The following is a 20,798-nucleotide window of genomic DNA, read 5'->3' as shown; positions in this document are numbered from 1 at the left end:
CGTAGACAAAAGTTTCCGTGATGTACGTCACTGCATCATTGATAGACTCCTGACCGAATGTACTGATATCAAAAATTTGCCAGATGTTAAAAGAAAATCCGCCTAATAACCTTCCACCGCGGTAACCTAAAAGGAAGACACGATCTCCCACTACGTCAGCAGGGTATCACGGGGAAGTGATCACTTCCATACGGGTTCTCTCCCCATCTCCCAGGTAAGTGAATGGAGGATATAAAGGAGCAGATAGAAAGGTCAATGCTAGAAAATATGGATAGGCATGTGGAAAAAGGCATTTGTTTCCACACTTAGAATGGAGAGGACATTGTCTGTGGAAACATGCTCTATGGCCCGTCCCATTCCATTGATACCAGCGCTACACCTAAAGATGTTAAGTCTATTAACATCCCAAAGAAGTAAGAAAGGGTGGGGGGGCAACTGCATAACAAGTTCATCTAGGTCTTTCTGGGGAATGACATTCCCAAGAGGCAAATATATAAAGAAGACCGCTAGTAAGAACCCCACTGTAAGGCGATTTGCAACAGCCGATGCTGGTTTGTTCTTGTTTCTACTCCGGCACGACCACCAGGTCAGGGGAGTTTACAATAAATCAATACAAATGTTAATCGTATTTGTAAGTTGCAAGGGCTGGGGTCTGGTTGCCTACTAGAGTAGAGACTCCTGCATACGCAGGGCCATCCACAATCCTAAACCTACGAATAACAGCAATTTTACGCAAGGTGGGAGTCATCATTTGGCTTTAGATAAGTCACTTCTCAGCACAAGCAGGCTGATTCATGATTTTGCAGGATTGCCTGGTTTCTTCTGCAATCGCCGGAATCCACAACAATTCCACTGTAGGAATTTAACCATTACGCTAAGGGGATCAATCGGTCGGCTTTTGGAAGTGCTGAGGGCTTGTTTTTCTCATCCTTCAGTTACCGCTTTGGAGACGTGTGGACGTGTCCTGTGTCCATTTCTATCTCTTCAAAGATTAGTATTGGTATGGGTGTTTAAGGGCACAAGGGCAGCTTAGGCCAAAATATGCCAGTTCCTATATTATCATTCTGTAATTATATAATAATTTGGTCAGTTTGGCATCAGATATTGTTGTTGTTGTTGTTGTTGTTATGGAGGCTTAATGGCACATAAGCTTCTATGGCTATAATATGGCTATTCACTTATTATTTTAAGAGATGAGGAATTTCCATAAAATCAAAAGAAAATTTGAAATCAGAAATTATTAAAAAGTCCAGTTTGCTTAAGGAAGTCAAAAAATTCAGAAATATTTGCCTTATCACCAATGAGATTTTCAAGAGTTATTGGTTTACGATTATTTATCAGTGAGATCAAGGATGAAGCTCTGTGTTGTTTATAGTAGGGGCAGCCAATGAGAATATGTCTAACAGTCAAGATGTTAGAGCAATGTGTACACTGTGGTGGATCACCTCCTGTGAGTAAATAAAGATGTGTCAGATGAGTATGACCTATTCTTGCCCTTGAAAGGACTGCTTCTTCTCGTCTCGATGTACGGACACTGGAACGCCAAAATTTCGGATCTTGTTTAAACTGAAAGAGTTTATTATTAGTCTGAGAGTGCCAGAGTGCTGTCCATAGTGATAGGCAAGCAGCATGAACGGTTAGTACACAATCTGATGCTGGAACAGGGATATTGGTTAAATCTAAGGTAGTTGGATTTTTTGCAGCTTTATCGGCCAGTTCATTACGTAAAATACCGGAATGAGCTGGAATCCAACAAAAAGCGACCAGTTGGTGCGTTTTTTGATTTGTAGTAACAAGCATCTGATTTCATCTAGAACAGGATGAACTTTATCTTCGGAATTACTTAGCAACATGATTGAGCTGAGGGAATCAGTATAAATAACAGATTTTAAAGAACAGTCAGAATAGAGATTTTCTAAAGCAAGTTTTATTGCATACAATTCAACAGAAAATATACTAAAATCTGATGGTACTGATACAACTGATACAACTGTATTTGGAAACACTGCAGCTGCACCAACATTTGAATTGGATTTAGAGCCATCTGTATAAATTTGGTAGAAATCAATATATCTTTGAATGTGAACATCATGAATTTGTTTGAAGTTTGTTGCTTGCAAAGTATTCTTTCTCCATTGGCAGAAGTAAGTGTCACATGTTGGAAGAGGTGTGTGTGTGTGTGTGTTATGGGTGTTTATCGGCGCATAAGCTGCTTTGGCTATAATGCGCCTATTCACATGAAAAAGCTAAAAACATAATTTAGGCGTAACAACTTGGTTGCGTTTACAGAGATATTTAAAATTTATCATAAAATCCAATTATTTTCAGATAAGAGAAAAACTCGTGATGTTTGCATTATCTCCAATAATATGTTGTAATGTCATTGGTTCTCGTAGATTTCTCAGGGAACTCAGGACGGATGTTCTGTCCTGTTGATAGTGAGGGCAGTCAATCAGAATATGTTTCACTGTTAAATTTTCTGAACAGTATGGACATTGAGGAGGATCTTCGCCTCTGAGCAGATGGAGGTGGGTCAGATATGTGTGTCCAATACGTGCCCGTGCAAGAACCACTTCTTCTCTTCGCACTGTTTTGGTGCTAGAGTGCCAATGTTTTGGATCCTGTTTCAACTGGTAGAGTTTATTATTCTTTTCTTTGTGCCATAGCACTTTCCACTTCACGAAACATGCTGTTTGTATGATGTGACAGTAGTCAGAGGCTGGAACCGGAATGGAGGTTAAATCAAAGGTTGACGGATTTTTAGCATTTTCATCAGCAAGTTCGTTACCCTTTATCCCTGAATGTGCTGGGATCCAGCAAAAGGTCCCTGATTGATGACGTTCTTCAATTTGTAACAGGAGTCTTCCAATTTGATTTAACACAGGATCAGCCTTGTAGGAAGAGTTTTGCATTGCGGTTATTGAGCTGAGAGAGTCTGTGTATACAACATATTTTATAGATGGGTAGAGATTCAGGTTGCCTAAAGCTAATTTTATTGCATGAAGTTCTGCGGAGAAGCTGCTATACTCAGGTGAAAGGGCAGCCGAGATGATAGTAGAGGGAAATACTGCCGCTGCTCCAATGGCTGAAAGTGATTCGGAGCCATCAGTATATATGGGCAAAAAAATCAGCGTATTTCTGAATATGACTTGCATGGAGTTGTTTCACACTGAGTGTTGGTAGACGATTCTTTCCCCACTTGTCAAGATAAGTATCCAAATATAACTGAGGAGGAGGAATCCATGGCGATTGGGAGTAATTCATTATATGTTTCCTGTTGAAAATTTGAACGTTCCAACTCTGCGTTAATTCAATAAGGCGTAAGCCTGCCGGTCTTATTTTACTGGGTTTATTTCTATAAAAGTTTTGCAGTGGTGGATTAAAGAGATATGGCCCAATAGGATGCTGACAGCAACTTTGTATTCGGGCTGCATGTTGTTGTTGTTGTAGTTCGGTTTAACGACACAAGGGCTACTACGGCCAAATTGTGTCTCCTTATCGTTAATTTAAAAAAAACGTATTGCTAGAGAGATTAAATTATATACTTCTTGTGTTTTAGATATAATAAAAGTTCTTCAATATTTGCTTCATTTCCTAAGATGCGAGATAAATCAGGTGATATATTCAATGTAGACAGTGACTGAAAAGTGTTTGACCGGATGGTTGAATGCAAGGGACAATCAACCAGGAAATGACGGACTGTAAGTTGCGTCTGACAGGATGAGCACTGTGGTGGGCTTTCTCACAATAATAAGGAAGAGATGAGTATGGTGAGTGTGTCCAATTCTCAGTCTTGCCAGTACTACTTCCTCTCGTCTGTTTCTTCGGAAGCCAGACAGCCACAGCTTTGGGTCTTCTTTTATTTGGTATCGTTTATTGTTAGTGTCACTTTTTCAGGTCTGTGACCATTTATTGTACCAGGCTTTGCGTATGACAGACTTAAAATCAGAGAAATGAACCTGAGGATGTTGTGAGAGAGTGGTTTCCGGATGTTTAGCGGCAAAGTCAGCACTTTCATTTCCCGGAATGCCTGAGTGGCCAGGGATCCAGCAAAATCTGATTGACTGATTGGACACACTGCAAACGAATAGCTGGGAATGAATCTGTTTCAATGTAGGGTGAGAAATGGAGGAATTCTTCCTTATGGCAGAGACAGCACTAAGAGAATCTGTGTAAATTATGGCAGATGAGATGGAAAGCTCAATTATCTTACTAAGCGCTAACTTAATGGCATATAATTCGGCTGTGAAGACGCTGCAGGCAAGCGGTAGAGTGGCTGAAATTGTACATAAAGGGAAAACCGCCGCAGCACCTGCCGTACTCTCAGTTTTTGAACCATCCGTATATATTTTACTGGGTTTATTTACTGGGCATGGTTGTTCATAGCATGAGCTGAATGTAACTGTCTGATATTGCAGGAAGGTATATTTTTCCCCCACTGGAGGAAGTATGTATCTTGAGAGACAGACACATATGTCCACGGAGCAACAGGTGTAGTTGTGTCTTTGAAAATTTCATTTAAATTGATATTCCAAGTCTGAACAAGCTCTTTTATCCTGATAGAGGCGGGTCTATTTTCATTTGGTTTGCTCTCATAGAAGGCGTCCCAACGGGTATTATAGAGATACTCCCAACTTGGGTGCGATGGTAGACTCTGGATCTTAGCAGCGTAGCGAAGCAATAGTGTTTTTCTAGGCAGATGTAATGGGGGATCATGCGCTTCAATATATAGACTTTGGATAGGAGAAGTCCTGAAAGCTCCTAGCGCAGTCCTCAGATCACTGTGGTGGATCATATTTAGCCGTTTTAAAGTAGTGCTCCTGGCAGAGTCATACACTGGACAACCATAATCTAGTCGTGAACGGATTAAACTTCTATAAAGATGCAACAAAGTACACCGATCAGCTCCCCATGACATAGATGAGACCGAACGAAGTATATTTAAATGCTTTAAACAAGAAGTTCTCAAATAAGTGATGTGAGCTTCGAAATTTAGTTTGCGGTCTAGTAATAGTCCAAGAAATTTAACGGTATTAACAAGCGGGATTGGAGTATTGTTTATTTGTAGTTCAGGTTCCGGATGGAGAGCTCGCTTCTTGCAAAAGTGAGTGACAGTGCATTTCTTTTCTGACAATCTGTAACCGTTCCGTGAAGTCCAGGCCTCTATTTTGGTTATGGCTAGTTGTAGCTGCCGTTCACTGGTATTCATACTTTGAGATTGACAGGAAATGGTAAGATCATCTGCATACATATAAGTTTGAACAGTTTTTGGGATATCTCGTGTCATTGTGCTAACTCGGATTGAAAACAGTGTTGGACTGAGTATTGATCCCTGCGGAACTCCCTCTTCCTGTATGTGAGATGTAGAGAGGACGTTTTTGTATCGGACTTGAAAAGAGCGCAATTGCAGGAAATTTTGAATTGTTTCCGGCAAATGGCCCCGAAGCCCCAGATGGTAAAGGTCCCTAATAATACCATGACGCCATGTTGTATCAAATGCCTTTTCAAGATCTAAATTGACCATGACTAGATGTTGTTTCATGACAAAGGCATTGCGGATATGAGATTCGGCTTTGATAAGCACATCCAGCGTTGATCTATTTTTCCGAAAGCCATATTGTTGTTCTGGAAGGAGATTCTCTGACTCCAGGATGTAGGTGAGCCTAGTATGAACCATCCTTTTGAAAATTTTTCCCATGCAGCTCGTAAGAGATATTGGCCTGTAATTTTCAACACAGGAAGGATCTTTTCCTGGTTTTGGTAAGGCGATAACGAACGTATGGCGCCATGAAGAAGGATAGGCATTTTCGGTGAAGATCCGATTATAAAAAATTAATAGAGTTCTCAAGTCTTCATCAAGTATATGCTTTAGCATAATGTAATGAACTCCATCTGGACCTGCAGCGCTATTGGAAGATCTGTTTAATGATTCTTGAAGTTCTATTAATGTTAACGGTTGGTTGTACGGCAGTGAGCGGCGCGTGTAGAAGTTGATTTTATACCGTTCCGCACATGCTTTGATGTTCTGGAAGGTGGACGCATAGGTGGCAGAAGCTGATATTTTTGCAAATGATTCTGCTAATGCATTTGCAACTTCTTCAGGAGTAGAAATGTCTTTCCCTCTCCAATGAAGTATCGGAGAGGGCAGCCGAGTAAATTTGCCATTTAATGCCTGTATTCTTTTCCAGATGACTCGTGTATCTGTGTCTTTGGTAATGGTTGAGGCAAAAGCAATCCAAGAATCCCGTTTCGCTTTCCGTCTAACTTGTCTAGCTTTCGCTTTGAGTTTTTTATAAGCAATTAGGTTACTAGTGGTGGGATACTTACGGAAATTATTGCAAGCACGGTTTTTTTCCTGTTTGGCAATTAAACAATCTGTATTCCACCAATTATTTCTGTGTTTGTGATAAGGCGTGGATTTTGGAATGGAACCATTAGCTGCAGTGAGAATCTGATTGATTATATAAGTATTTACTTAATCAATATGTTGTCTTTGAACATAACATCTGTCTAAGAGTATTTGGGCAGAATAGCCTCCTCAGTTTGCCTTTTTAAACTGCCAGTTGGATCGTTGAACAGGATTCGGAGTTACTCTTGTTTGTAGTGAACAAATAATTGGAAAATGATCACTGTTAAAGGGATCGGTTAAAACTGACCATGTCATGATTGGAAAGATAGATAGTGAACAAATTGACAAGTCTATTGCAGAAACAGATCCTGTTGCTAGGTGTATGTAAGTAGGAGATCCAGAATTTAATAAATTAAGATCATTATTGTTCATGAATTCCTCCATCAATTTGCCTCTTCTATCCATTGTAGTAGACCCCCACAATGGATGATGTCCATTAAAGTCACCAAAAAGACAAATTGGAGTTGGGAGTTGTGAAATCAGGCTGTCAAGTTCTGAATGCGGAAGTGGTAGAGATGGTAAAATATAGATGGAAACAAGGGTAACTGAAATACCAACTGCAATACGAGCTGCGACAACTTCTAGAGTGGTTCTCAATTGGATCGGCCTGGATGGAATGTCAGAGTTAACAAGAATAGCTACTCCGCCACGAGCAGGAGAGTTTGAACTCCTATCTCGTCTGTATATCACATAATTTGAAAATTTTGGTGAAATTTGGGATGACAAGAAAGTTTCTTGTAGGCATACACCTATGGGATTGAATTGAGCTAGTAAATCCCTTAAGTCATCAGAATGACTACTTAGTCCTCTGCAGTTCCATTGTAGGATGTTATACATTATTTAGATTTAGCTGAGGATGATTCGTCTGACTGTTTTTTGTTCGTGGGACATTTCTTCCTGTCTTTTTTTGGGAATGTGGGGCGTCCAATATCCATGGTGTCATCTGCATGGAGTTCTAGAATGTGCTCCTCGTTACTTAGCAGCTCATCTACATCCATATTATTGGTAGGCGATTCCATTTTTTTTTGAGACTGAGTGAGATTTTAATTGTTCTTTTTCAACTGAGCCTAATGGGGTATGAGTAGGAATACTGATTGGAGTATTTTTGGCTTCGCTAGTTTTTTTCGGAGGATTATCTTTTTTAGAGGTTGAAAGTGTAAATTTAAGCCAATTCGCTAGAGAGGTGTTAGGCGGAACTGATACATCCGTTTGAGCTGCAGTAGAAACAAAGTTTCTAGTTCGAGCTGCATAAGAACGACCACTAGGCATGGTCGACATAACTTGTCTACGTGCCTCAGGAAACGTGACTTTATTTTCAATTTTGTATTTTTGTATTTTCTTTCCTGTTATCCATAGCTCACAAGTTTTGGAAAAGGCTGGATGGCTTCCTTTGCAGTTTGGACAAACAGGAGTTTTGACGGAACAATCCGCTTGGGTGTGATCTTTAGAGCCACAGATGGGACATGTGGCTTCCCCGCGACAAGCCTGCTGGGAATGGCCGTATTTCTGACATTTAAAGCAACGAACAGGATTCGGGATGTATGGTCGAATCCGGCAGTTTAAATAACCAGCTTTAATACAGGATGGTAAGTCTGGAGTGCTAAATGTCAGAATGATCGATCTTGTTGGAGTAAGATTTCCATCTCTTTTCGTCATGATCCGTTTTACATTTACTACTTTCTGACTGCTGAGTTCTTGGAGTAGTTCTTCTTCGGAGACTGTAATTAGGTCCCACTCGCTGATGACACCTTTTGATGAATTTAGTGTTTTGTGGGGAGTAATTTCTACTGTCAACCCACCAAATGTTGTTGTTTTTAACAGCCGCTCAGAATGTTTTGAGGTGGCTGTTTCTATCAGAAGTTCTCCGGATTGCAGTCTTTTAACCATTTTTGGTGATCCAGCAATTGACTCCAAGATTTTCTGAATTAAGAATGGTGACAACTTACCCACAGGTTGGGCAGATAGGGAATGAATCACCAGGAAGTTTGAGCAATCGTCATGACATTCTGCTTCTCTTCGCAGTCTTTTAGGTTGACTTGAGTCATGGTCAGGTTTAGAATCTTCCGCTCTTGAGCTCAAAGGCTCTAAGTTTGGATAATGATTTTTATCCATGATCGCTCCTTTTTGCCCTGGGGGTTTGCCTTTACCACCCAGGTTACCGGCCCCGCCACGGGGAGGCAGGAGCAGTGCCGCTTGGTGGCCAAGCGTAGAGTTAGTAAGTTAGTACAGCTAGCTAAATTAAAGAAAAAGGTACTTGCCTTCTTCTGGGCTCTCTTCTTCGTGTTTTTAAGTAAGTAGAGCTACTTAACAGAAAATATTAATTCTAAGGGAAAAACAAGGAAAACTCTGTCACTTGGAGGAAAAACGCTTTATAAACTCGCAAGAATCACTTGGCCACGGAAACGCTTGGCACCCGGGGCCTTACCGAGGCAACTTGACAGAGAGATTGGTCTGTAACTATTAGGATTGGAGGGGTCTTTTCCAGATTTCAAAAAGGCCAGAACTGTACATGGTTCCAAGAAGTGGGATAAACATTTGACAGGAAGATTCGGTTAAAGAAGGCTAGCAGCATTTGTAAGTTTTTCTCATCAAGGTGCTGTAACATAACATAATATATTCTATCTGGCCCAGCGGCACTGTTGCGTGTTGTTCTGATGCCGTGCATAAGTTCACAGTATTGGAGCGGCTGATTATATGGAAGTAGCAGTGAAGTTCGAAAATTGATGTGTCTCTGTTCTGTGGTGATCTTAGATTTCTGAAATTCCGGAGTGTAGGTGGAAGCAGCTGAGACGTGAGCAAACGTTTTACCTAAGGCATTTGCTATATCCAGAGGAGCAGAGACGTCTAGACCATTGGAGGAGAGAATTGGGGAAGGAACAGTTGGAAACTTCCCAGAAAGCTGCCTAATTTTCTTCATATTAATCGTGGGTTCGTGTTTCTATTGATAGTCGATGCAAACCGAGTCCAAGAATCTTTCTTGGATTGTCTTTGAATGAGACGAGCTTTTGCCTTTAGTTTCTTGTAGTTAATAAGATTAACTGTAGTTGGAGTTCGACGAAACAAATTCCATGCTTTATTTTGTTCTTTCTTCGCATTTGAGCATTCCTCATTCCACCAACAGTTGAAATGGCATAGAGTCTTGGAATTTGATATTGGAATTGAGGTGATGTGATTTTAGTTTTTGCCATTGGGAATATATATTTTCTCGTATTATTTGGCTGTAGTCTGTATAGAGGACTGACAGGCAACGATTATTAGTGGGAGCTGCTGATTTGGCTGCAGTGTCGGCCAAATCATTTCCCTTTATCCCAATGTGGCTAGGAATCCAGCAGAAGCGAATATCAAACTTGTATTCATGAAGAGAATGTATCTTCTACAGAACCCGAGAGAGAACTGGATGAGAGTTGTGTCTCAGAGATAATAAAGCCTGTAATACACTCAAGGAATCAGAATATATTATTGACCTTTGGCATTGACAAGTTCGAATGTGATCCAAGGCAAACTCTATAGCATGCAGCTCTGCAGTGTATATGCTGGATTCAGGAAGAATCTGTTGAGATATTATAGTGTCCGGGAACACAACAGCAGATCCAACGAACGATTCAGACTTCGAGCCGTCTGTGTAGACGGGCAGGAAGTCGGAGTTCTCAGCTCGATGTGCAGAAAAGAGCTGTTGGTAGACAGATGATGAGGTCTCAGACTTTACCCATTTCTTAAGGGAAAAGTCGCACGATGGAGTATGAGCATGCCATGGTGGAAGAGTTTCTTTTGGTGTTTGTGCAACCTTGTCTACCATGATGTTAAACTCTCTGAGTAGCTCTTGGACACGAATACCAAAAGGTCGGTTGGCAGTCTGACGGGTATTATATAAGATTTCCCAATGTGGCTCAAAAACGGATGTCCACGTAGGATGGTCTGGCAGGGATTTCAACTTTAGAGCATAGTTTAAAGACAACTGCTTACGTCGAAGCGATAATGGTGGTTCGTTTGCTTCGACGTATAAGCTCTGGACAGGAGATATTCGAAATGCTCCAGTAGCGATAGGAATAGCCTGATGGTGGACAGGGTCCAGCCATCGAAGGACACTATCTCTGGCTGAGGAATATACCTGGGTGCCGTAGTCTAATTTCGATCGTACAAGTGCACGGTAAAGCCGTAGTAGGGTGCATCGATCTGCTCCCCAACGTGTTGAGGAGAGAGAGCTGGTTGGTTGGATTGGATATTTTACTGGCGCATCAGCTTCTATGGCTATAATGCGCCAAACTTATGATTTATGGCTTATTCAATGATGTCTTTTGTTATGAATTTTATATCAAATTATAGTAGTTAATCCGTTTGAGAAACTGGAAGACTTCGGATATATTAGATTTATCTGACAATATTGTTCTTAATGAAAATGTGTCCATTCCTTTTAAGGATTTAAAGGTAATCTGACGCTGTCGTGTGAAGTTAGGGCAGTCAAGTAGAATATGTTGGATCGTTTGCACTGTTTGACAGTCGGAGCACTGCGGCGGAGATTCGGCTCGGAGTAGATAGGAGTGGGTAACATTGGTGTGTCCTATTCTTAATCTGCTCAGTATAACTTCTTCTTGTCTGTTGGTTCTTCTACTGGTTTTCCATTGTTGTAACAGCGGTTTTATCTGTAATAATTTGTTACCAGCCTGTTCCTGCCATTTTTGTTGCCACTGCTTTTCGCCACTATTTCGAATTGTAGTTTTATAGTCCAGGTATGGTATTTTTATGCTATTGTTGATTGGGCCTTCTGCTTGTTTTGCTGCTTGGTCTGCCTGTTCATTGCCATCTATTCCTACATGTCCGGGAACCCAGCAGAATCTTATGTTCTGCTTTCGCTTTGCTAGTTTTGAAAGCGTGTTATGTATTTTACATACGGTCGGATGGGTATTGGTGGTGCTATCCTTTAAGGCTTGCAGAGCATTGAACGAATCGGTAAATATTATACTGTTGGCGATGTTGGTTAGCCATATATGGTTTATGGCTAGTTGTATAGCCTCCAGTTCTGCCGTATAAATGCTGCACTCAGTTGGAAGTAGTTTGGAAATGATGGTGTTGGGGAATTTGGCTGCAATTCCTACTTTGGTTTCTGTTTTGGAGCCATCTGTGTATATCAAGGTAGAATTACAATGTTGGTCTCTGTAGGCTGCGTGTAATTGTTGGAAATTTTGTGTAGGTAGGGAATCTTTGTTCCATTTATGCATATGAAGATCGCATATCGTTTGAATGGTATCCCAAGGTGGATATGGAAGTTTAGGAGAAACTGCTATCTGACTGAGATCTAAATTACGTTGCTGGATTAGGTCTCTTAAATATATGCCTGCTGGTTTGTTAGCATTTGGATGTGCTCTATATAAGTTTTCCAAACTTGGTTCGTGTAGGATTGTCCATGTCGGGTGGTCAGGTATTGAATTTATCTTTGCAGCGTAGTATAACAACAAGTTTTGTCTCCGGAGTTGTAGTGGTGGTTCATGAGCCTCTGCATATAGGCTGTGGACTGGTGAGGTGCGATATGCTCCTAAAGCTGTTCGTAAAGCGCTGTGGTGCACTGGATCAAGCCACCTCAGGGCACTTGGTTTGGCTGAGTTATACACTGGGGCTCCATAGTCTAGTCGAGATCTTATGAGGGCTCTGTATAATCGCAACAGAGTAACTCTATCTGCACCCCAGGTCGTTGCGGACAAGACTCTCAAAAGATTTAGTTTCTTGAGGCAGTTTGTTCTTAGTTGTTTTATATGTTCTAAAAAGGTTAGTTTTTTATCAAGAATAAGTCCAAGAAATTTTATGGTTGGCTTGATTGGGATTAACTGTCCATTAAGTTTTAATTCCGGATCTAAATGAAGGTTTCTTTTCCTACAGAAGTGTGCGCCTACAGTTTTTTGTGTTGAGATCGTGAAACCATTTTCCTGAGCCCAGTTGCTGACTTTGTTTATTGCACCTTGTAGCTGGCGTTCTATTGTTCTCATGTTTTGGGATTGGAAAGAAATACTGAAATCATCTACGTAAAGAGCTGTATTTATGGAGGATGGTATATGTTGGGTTATAGAGTTTATTTTTATTGCAAATAAGGTGGCACTGAGGACTGATCCCTGTGGTACTCCTTCTTCTTGTAGGAAGACCTTTGAGTGTGTAGTTTGTATTCGTACTTGGAAGGTTCGATGCTGTAAAAAGTTTTGGATGAAAACAGGGAGATGTCCTCTTAGTTTTAAGTTATATATGTCCCGGAGAATGCCATAGCGCCAGGCTGTATCATATGCCTTTTTGATATCGAAGCATATCATGACTAAATGTTGTTTTTTAACGAAAGCATTTCGTATGTTGTTTTCTATTTTAATCAATAGGTCCAAGGTTGATCTATGTTTCCTGAAGCCACACTGCACTGGGCACAAAAGGTTATGGTTTTCTAGGTACCACATGAGTCTTGAATTTATAATCTTTTCCATTAACTTTCCTAGGCAGCTGGTAAGTGCAATTGGACGGTAGCTGTTTAGATTAGTAGGATCTTTGCCAGGTTTTGGGAAAGCGAGGACAATTGCATGATGCCACTTGATAGGAAATTCTTGTTCCATATAAATTCTGTTGTATAAAAGAAGTATAGATTGTAAAGATTCTTCGCTGAGTTTCTTTATCATTATATAATTAATGCCATCTGGACCTTCTGCACTTTGTTTTGTTTGTGACAGTACCTTATGGAGTTCTGCTATGGTTAGTGGATGGTTATATTGTTCTAAATATTTTGTGGAGAATTTTAAGTTGTATTTTTCTTGATGATTTTTATATTTCTGGAATTCCGGTGAATAGGATGTGGTGGCAGATATTTTGGCGAATGTTTCACCTAAAGCATTTGCTATTTCTTTTGGATCAGCGATGTCTTGTCCTTGCCAGTTGATAATTGGATGTACTAAATTTTGGTATCTATTGTTCATTTTTCTTATTTTATCCCAAACTGTTTTAGTATTTGCAGTTCTATTTATAGTTGAGGCGAAACGTATCCAGGAGGCTTTCTTGCATGCCCGTCTGACATATCTTGCTCTTGCTCTCATTTTTTTGAAATGTATTAGATTGTCTGTGGTAGGATTTTTGCGAAAAATATTCCATGCTCTGTTTCTATCTCGTTTTGCTTGGGTACATTCCTCATTCCACCAAGGCTTCGGGAATAGGGGAAGTTTGGTAGACGTTTTTGGTATTGATTGTTCTGCTGCTTGGCTAATTTGATTCGTTACATATTGTACTGCTTGGTCAATGGTTAGTCGTCGGACTCTCTGTTGTTCTATTACTGCTAAATTTTTGAATTTTTCCCAGTCTGCTTTGTGAAATTTCCATTTGGGTTTTCGTCTGGATTGACATAGGGTGTCTTTTGTTAAAGTGACAATAATGGGGTAGTGGTCACTATGTAATGGTTCATCATGAACTGTCCATTCCAAAATAGGATATAATGCTGGGGAGCATAAAGTAAGGTCTATCGCTGAGCTTGTTCCTGTTGGAAGGTGGAAATACGTGTGTTTTCCACTGTTCAGGAGGATTAGATTTTTGGCATCTATTATTTTTTCTATTTGATGTCCTCTTTTGTTAAAATCAGTATTTCCCCATAAATGGTGATGTCCATTTAGATCCCCCATTATACAGTAGGGAGGGGGTAGTTGATCTATTAGTTCTTCTAAGTCTTCGTAATTTATTTCCTGGTTCGGAGGTAAATATATTGATACTATTGTTATTAAACGACTTGTTGCTATACGGACTGCTACTGCCTCAAGAGTGGTTTGTAGGTGGACTGCTTGGACTGGTATATGAGAGTTGACAAGGATTGCTACTCCTCCATGGGCTATAGGATTATTTATTCGGTCTCGTCTATGTATACTGTAATTCTTGATTAAGATTGCATCGTCAGGTTTTAGATACGTTTCTTGTAAGCAGAAACATATCGGGTGATATTGAGAAATTAAATCACGAACATCGTCAATATTCTTACGGAAACCTCGGCAATTCCATTGAATAAAAGTACTACTCATTGTTTTGTTTTAGATGAGTTTTCTGGTTGTTTTCTCGTTACTGTTTTAAATTTTTCTGTCCGTGATTTGTCTTTTTTAGGGAAATATGGCTTTCCAGTGTCCATATCTTCCTCGGCAAATATTTCTAGAACGGGTTCTTCTTGTTGTGTTTTTCCTGCTGTGTCCATTTGTTCAGCAGCATGGTGCATTATTATCGAGGTATCTTCTTTGGTTTTTCCCTGCGGTGGTGAAAATACTGTTGGTGGAACTGAGATAGGGGTGTTTGCCGCCTGTTCTCGTTTCTGCTGTTTTGGGGGCATGAGCCATTTGCGTGCCCAGTCTGACAACGATTCATTTGGTGCTATTGTAACGTCGGTTTGTGATCCTGTTGTTTGTTGGTTCTGGGTTATTTGCACTACTTGAGCTATCTGTGCATAGGTAGGTTTCCTTGTGTTGGCTGGTTGTATCGTCTTTCTGGCTTCCTGGTATGTAACTTTGTGTTCTGCTTTGTATCTTTGGATTTTCCTTTCCTGTTTCCATCTTTCGCATTCTCGAGAATAAGCAGTGTGGCTTCCACCACAGTTTGGGCATTTAGGATGCTCGGTTGTGCATTCTTGGTTGGTGTGTTCTCGGGAACCACATTTGGCACATATTGCTGTTCCTCTGCATGTTGTTTGTGAATGTCCGTATTTTTGACATTTAAAGCATCGAATAGGATTTGGTATGTAGGGTCGGATTTGACAAAGCAAGTATCCTGCTTTCACATGCTGTGGTGGATTTGGAGTGTTGAAGGTTAAAATGATATTTCTGGTCTGGATGATTATTCCTTCTTTTTTGACCGTTATTCTTTTAACATGAATGACTCCCTGGGCTTTCATTTCTTGTAATATTTCTTCTTCTGTTATACTGAGGAGATCCCATTCAGAGATTACTCCTTTCGAGGTGTTTAAAGTATTATGGGGTGTAATGGATACTGGGACTCCTCCAAAAGTGGACGTTTTCATTAGTTGCTCTGACTGTCGTATATTGGCTGTCTCAATTAATAGGTCGCCCGATTTTAATCTTTTTACTGCTTTTGGAGTTCCAGCTATGCTTTCCAGACATTTTTGTATCAGGAAAGGGGATAACTTTCCAGTGGACTGTTCGCCCGTAGAATGAATGATGAGATACTTTGGAGCGGGTATCTCATATATATCGGTTTTTTGCCTTTTGGCCATGTTTGTACAAATTTCTTCATGTTCTTGAGTTGACTGGGCCATGTTAGAGGATTTTGTGATTTTGTTGTCAGAATCCATGCTGTTTGCTCCTTTTCGCCCTGGGAGTGAGAGCTTGTCCTCCCAGGTTTCCAGCCCCGCCACGTGGAGGCAGGAGCGGTGCCACCTAGTGACCAAGCGGAAAAAAAAAATTAGGTTAGTAGGTGATTAATATAAAGAAAGGTGACTTTCCTTTCTGTATTAGTAAGTTTTAATGTGCTAAATGTTATTAATATATACCGTAGGAGTTTAAGGAGATTGCAAAAACTCACACAAAAAAATATATACCGTAGGAGTTTAAGGAGATTGCAAAAACTCACAAAAAATAAGCTCTTTATAATAACTGGCACGCTAGAAAATTCGCTGAAAGGTCGCTCGAATCACTACGCTTGGCACTCGGGGCCGGAGAGAGAGCGGAGAATATTGAGTCCCCTCGTGGATTTTGTACGAAGTTGACTAATATGTTCGAGAAAGGTCAACTTTTTATCGAACACAAGTCCCAAGAATTTGTGTCTGACACTACTGCAATAACATTTGGTCCGAGCCTTAATTCAGGTTAAGGATGAAGATTACGCTTGCGACAAAAGTGTACGCAAACGGTCTTCTCCGGCGAGAACCTGAAGCCATTAGCAAGTGCCCAGGAATTCAGACTATCATTGGCTTTCTGCAGTTGTCTTTCAATATCCCTCATTTTGCACGACTGGCAAAAAATGCTAAAGTCATCAACATAGAGGGCACTGTTTACAGTTGGAGGAAGTTGTTCTGTGATGGAATTTATTTTGATGGCATAAAGCGTGACACTTAATACTGATCCTTGTGGTACTCCCTCCTCTTGGCTAAAGGAGCGAGAGAGTGAGGATCCCACACGAACTTGGAACGATCGATTGGCTAAAAAGTTTTGAATAAAAAAGGGCAGGTGCCCTCTTAGGCCTAGGCAATGTAAATCTTTTAAAAGGCCAAACCTCCAAGTTGTGTCATACGCTTTCTCCATGTCAAAGAACACCGACACAAAGTGTTCCCGTTTTAGGAAAGCATCCCGGATGGATGCTTCCAATCTAATAAGATGGTCCAAAGTGGACCGGTTCCTTCGGAAGCCGCACTGGACGTTGCAAGGAAGGTCATTTGATTCTAAATACCATATTAAACGAGAATTGACCATTCTCTCCAGGATTTTGCACAGACAGCTGGTCAGAGCAATAGGACGATAGTTGGTGGTGACGTTTGGATCCTTTCCTGGCTTGGGAAAGGCAAGAACGATTGCCTTTCGCCAGGAGTCCGGAAACTGCCCTTCAGTAAAGATTCTGTTATACAGAAGGAGCAGACAATCCATAGATTTTGGTGAAAGATGTTTAATCATTCCATAATGGATGCCATCTGGTCCAACAGCACTTGCTTTGGAAAGAGTGAGGGCTCTTTTCAGTTCCTCTATAGTGAACGCCCCGTTGTAGGGATAGAGGCCCTTGGTCTTAAAATTAAGTGCTTCTTTTTCCGATTTATGTTTCAGGACCAGGAACTCTGGGGAATACGAAGATGTTGCAGAGATGTTAGAGAATGTTTCCCCAAGAGCATTGGCTATTGCAGTTGGATCTGCAATAGCGTATCCAATATAATCTAGGATTGAAGGGTGGGATGTATATTTTCCCTTCATTTTCCGGATTTTATCCCAGACTACCTTAGAGTTGGTAGACTGGTTAATACATGATGTAAAACGGATCCACGATTCCTTTTGACTCTGACGACGGATGTAGCGTGCTTTGTCTCGTGCACGTTTGAAGGCTATAAGGTTGTTCGTGGTAGGATATAGGCGAAATATCCCCCACGCTTTGTTTTGAGCCTTTTTTGCTGCTGTGCATTGTGAATACCACCAAGGTTTGGGAAATGGTGGAAACCGGGCTGATGTTTTTGGGACAGCATTGGCAGCTGCTTGGACAGTATTTTCTGTGATGTACTTAACTGCATCATTGATAGGCTCTTGACTGACTGTGCTAAGATCAAAAATTGCCTGATGTTGGAAGGCAGTCCAGTCAGCCTGATCAATCTTCCACCGTGGTAACCTGAAGGGAAGACATGGTCTCCCGCTGTGTAACGAGGTTATCACAGGGAAGTGATCGCTTCCGTATGGATTCTCCTCCACTTCCCAAGTGAGTGAAGGGAGTGTGTGTGTGTGTGTGTGGTATGGGTGTTTATTGGCGCATTAGCTGCTATGGCTATAGTGCGCCTATTCTTAGGAATATTAAAAAATAATCCAGTTTAAATTAGTTTCAGTTCTGTAGCCTATTTATAAAAGATGATACACTCCAATTTGTTTTAAAAAGCAGAAAAGTTTGTTAACATTTGCATCCTCTCCAATGACATGATGTAATGTCAATGTTTCTGAATGATTATCCATATTTTGAAGTATTGCATCTCGATGTTGTTGATACTGCGGACAGTCAATCAGAATGTGTTTGACTGTTAGATGTTCTAAGCAGTGTGGACATTGAGGAGGATCATCGCCCATTAGTAGGTGGAGGTGTGTCAGATGGGTGTGTCCTATTCTCATTCGTGTGAGTACCACTTCTTCCCGCCGCACTGTCTGATTGCTGGAATGCCAGAACTTTGGTTTTTGTTTCAGCTGGAAAAGTTTGTTATTCGTTTGGTTATGCCATAATTCTGTCCACTGTGCATGGCATGCTGCTTGAATTAAGGTATTATAATCGGGCGCTGGAATAGGGACAGAAGTTAGGTCTGAATTTGGACTTTTGGCAGATATATCAGCCACTTCATTCCCTTTTATGCCTGAATGTGCTGGAATCCAGCAAAACTTCACTAGTTGTTGACGATCATAAATCTGCAATAACAAACTCCTGATTTTCATTACAATATGGTGATTCTTTTGAGATGTATTCTGCATTGCTTTGATTGAGCTGAGAGAGTCAGTATAAACTATATATTTTGCAGATGGATGTAAATTCAAATTTTCTAGAGCTAACTGTATTGCATACAGTTCTGCTGAAAAGTTGCTATACTCGGGTGGAAGAGAAGCTGATATGATAGCAGAGGGAAACACTGCTGCTGCTCCAACAGTTGACAGAGATTTGGAACCATCCGTATATATCGGTAAGAAGTCGGCATAGGTATGAATATGGCTAGCATGGAGTTGTTGCACAGTCACTGCCGGTAGGCAATTCTTTCCCCATTGAAGGAAATAGGTATCGGAGGTCAGATGAGGAAAGGTGGTCCATGGTGGATGAGAGTAATTCTTTATCTGTTGCCTATTGTGGAGAGGAACATTCCAGTTCTGCGATATTTCAAGGAGCCGTAGGCCAGCCGGTTGGATTTTACTTGGTTTATTTCTATAGAGATTAACTAGTGGTTGATTAAAAAGGTATGGCTGAATAGGATGCAAAGGGCAAGTCTGTATTTTGGCTGCATATTTAAGTAGTAACATTTTTCTACGAAGATGCAAAGGGGGCTCATTAGCTTCAATGTATAGACTCTGAGTTGGAGATGTCCTGTATGCACCGATTGCAATCCGCAATGCATTATGTTGAATAGGATCCAGCCAGCGTAGCACACTCCTTCGGGCAGAATCATAAACTGGAGCACCATAGTCTAAACGGGATCTAATCAGTGCTCTATATAAGAGCAGCAAAGTTGTACGATCTGCTCCCCAAGAGAGGGCAGATAAAGCTCTTAGCATGTTGATCTTTTTAAGACAGGCAGTACGTATTAATTTAACATGATCTAAGAAGTTGAGCTTACTGTCCAGGATTAGTCCCAAGAATTTCATATTGCTGGCAATCGGAATGGTGGAATTTGAAATCCGAAGTTCAGGATCTGCATGCAATTTGCGTTGACAGCAAAAGTGGATCGCAACTGTTTTCTGTGGGGAAAGACGATATCCATTGAGCTCAGCCCACTTTTGAACTTTATTGAGGGACATCTGCAATTGCCTTTCGATAGATCTCATGTTCTGAGAATGGCAAGAAATAGCGAGATCGTCAGCGTAAAGGTAAGCCTCTACAGTATTTGGGAGTACTTTTGTAATGGAATCAATTTTAAGGGCAAACAAGGTTGCACTCAAAACTGATCCTTGTGGTACACCTTCTTCCTGCGAGAATGTAGCAGAAAGGGAATTTTGATATCTCACCTGGAAAGATCGGCTCTTCAGGAAGTTCCTAATAAATATGGGTAGGTTGCCTCGTAAACCAAGATTATATAGGTCACTGAGAATGCCATACCGCCAGGTTGTATCAAATGCCTTCTCTATATCAATGGAGACCATGACTAGGTGTTCGTTTTTCACAAAGGCATTGCGAATTTCAGATTCCGCCTTGATCATCAGATCTAGGGATGACCTGTTTTTGCGAAAGCCATGTTGACAATTACTCAGTAGATGTTGAGTTTCAATGATCCAAGTGAGTCGACTATGGATCATTTTTTCGAGAATTTTACCAAGGCAACTTGACAGTGATATTGGTCTGTAACTATTAGAACTGGAGGGATCTTTTCCAGGTTTCAAAAATGCCAAAACTGTAGCGTGGTGCCAAGAGGTTGGATAGATATTTTCCAGGAAGATCCGGTTAAAAAAGATTAGAATCATTTGTAAGTTTTTCTCATCGAGATGCTGTAGCATGACATAATATATGCCATCTGGCCCAGAGGCACTGTTTCGTGTTGTTCTGATGGCCTGTAAAAGTTCACAATATTGCAGAGGCTGATTATATGGAAGTGACAGTGAGGTTCGAAAGTTGATAGGTCTCTGTTCTTTGGCAGTCTTAATTTTCTGGAATTTTGGAGTGTAGTTTGATGCAGCCGATATTTCAGCAAAAGTTTTGCCCAAGGCATTGGCTATATCTACAGGAGCAGAGAGTTCTTGCCCATTGCAGGAGAGAATTGGGGAAGGAACAGTTGGAAACTTCCCAGAAAGCTGCCTAATTTTTCTCCATATTAGTCTGGAGTCAGTGTTCCTATTGATAGTTGATGCGAACCTAGTCCAAGAATCTTTCTTGGCCTGCTTTTGAATGTAACGCGCCTTTGCCCTTAGTTTCTTGTAGCTAATTAGATTAGCTGTGGTTGGAGATCGACGGAATAAATTAAATGCTTTATTTTTTTCCTTCTTTGCTTTTGTGCACTCTTCGTTCCACCAGTAAT

The 20,798-nt window shown here is 40.8% G+C and overlaps 1 protein-coding gene across 1 annotated transcript; it reads right to left on the bottom strand.

Moving 5' to 3' along the window:
- Positions 1-663: 663 nt before the first annotated feature.
- Positions 664-20,391, bottom strand: LOC150077506 (uncharacterized). Its single transcript, XM_090385927.1, has 4 exons — positions 19,126-20,391; positions 18,589-18,987; positions 11,067-12,126; positions 664-710 (listed from the first exon to the last, which is right to left on the bottom strand). Exons 1-4 carry the CDS (start codon positions 20,278-20,280, stop codon positions 664-666), a joined length of 2,661 nt encoding a protein of 886 aa, XP_090242053.1. The 5' UTR covers positions 20,281-20,391.
- Positions 20,392-20,798: the final 407 nt, after the last annotated feature.

The sequence above is a fragment of the Mastigoproctus giganteus genome, chromosome 12 (assembly GCF_048544385.1).
Source record: "Mastigoproctus giganteus isolate SK-2022 chromosome 12, ASM4854438v1, whole genome shotgun sequence".
In the NCBI taxonomy this organism is placed as follows: Eukaryota; Metazoa; Arthropoda; class Arachnida; order Uropygi; family Thelyphonidae; genus Mastigoproctus; species Mastigoproctus giganteus.
The sequence above is the reverse complement of the archived record's forward strand: the minus strand, read 5'-3'. Positions and strand labels throughout refer to the sequence as shown.

Bases quoted from the DNA above. Each gene is read 5' to 3' on its own strand.
- LOC150077506 (XM_090385927.1), bottom strand. From the start codon at position 20,280: ATGCTACAGCATCTCGATGAGAAAAACTTACAAATGATTCTAATCTTT. The intron at 18,988-19,125 runs GCTAATGAGCCC...AGAAATAAACCA, and splicing joins CTCAGAGTCTATACATTGAA to AGTAAAATCCAACCGGCTGG. The intron at 711-11,066 runs GTAACAAATTAT...TGTTATTCGTAG, and splicing joins AAAATGGCAGGAACAGGCTG to GTTTAGGATTGTGGATGGCC.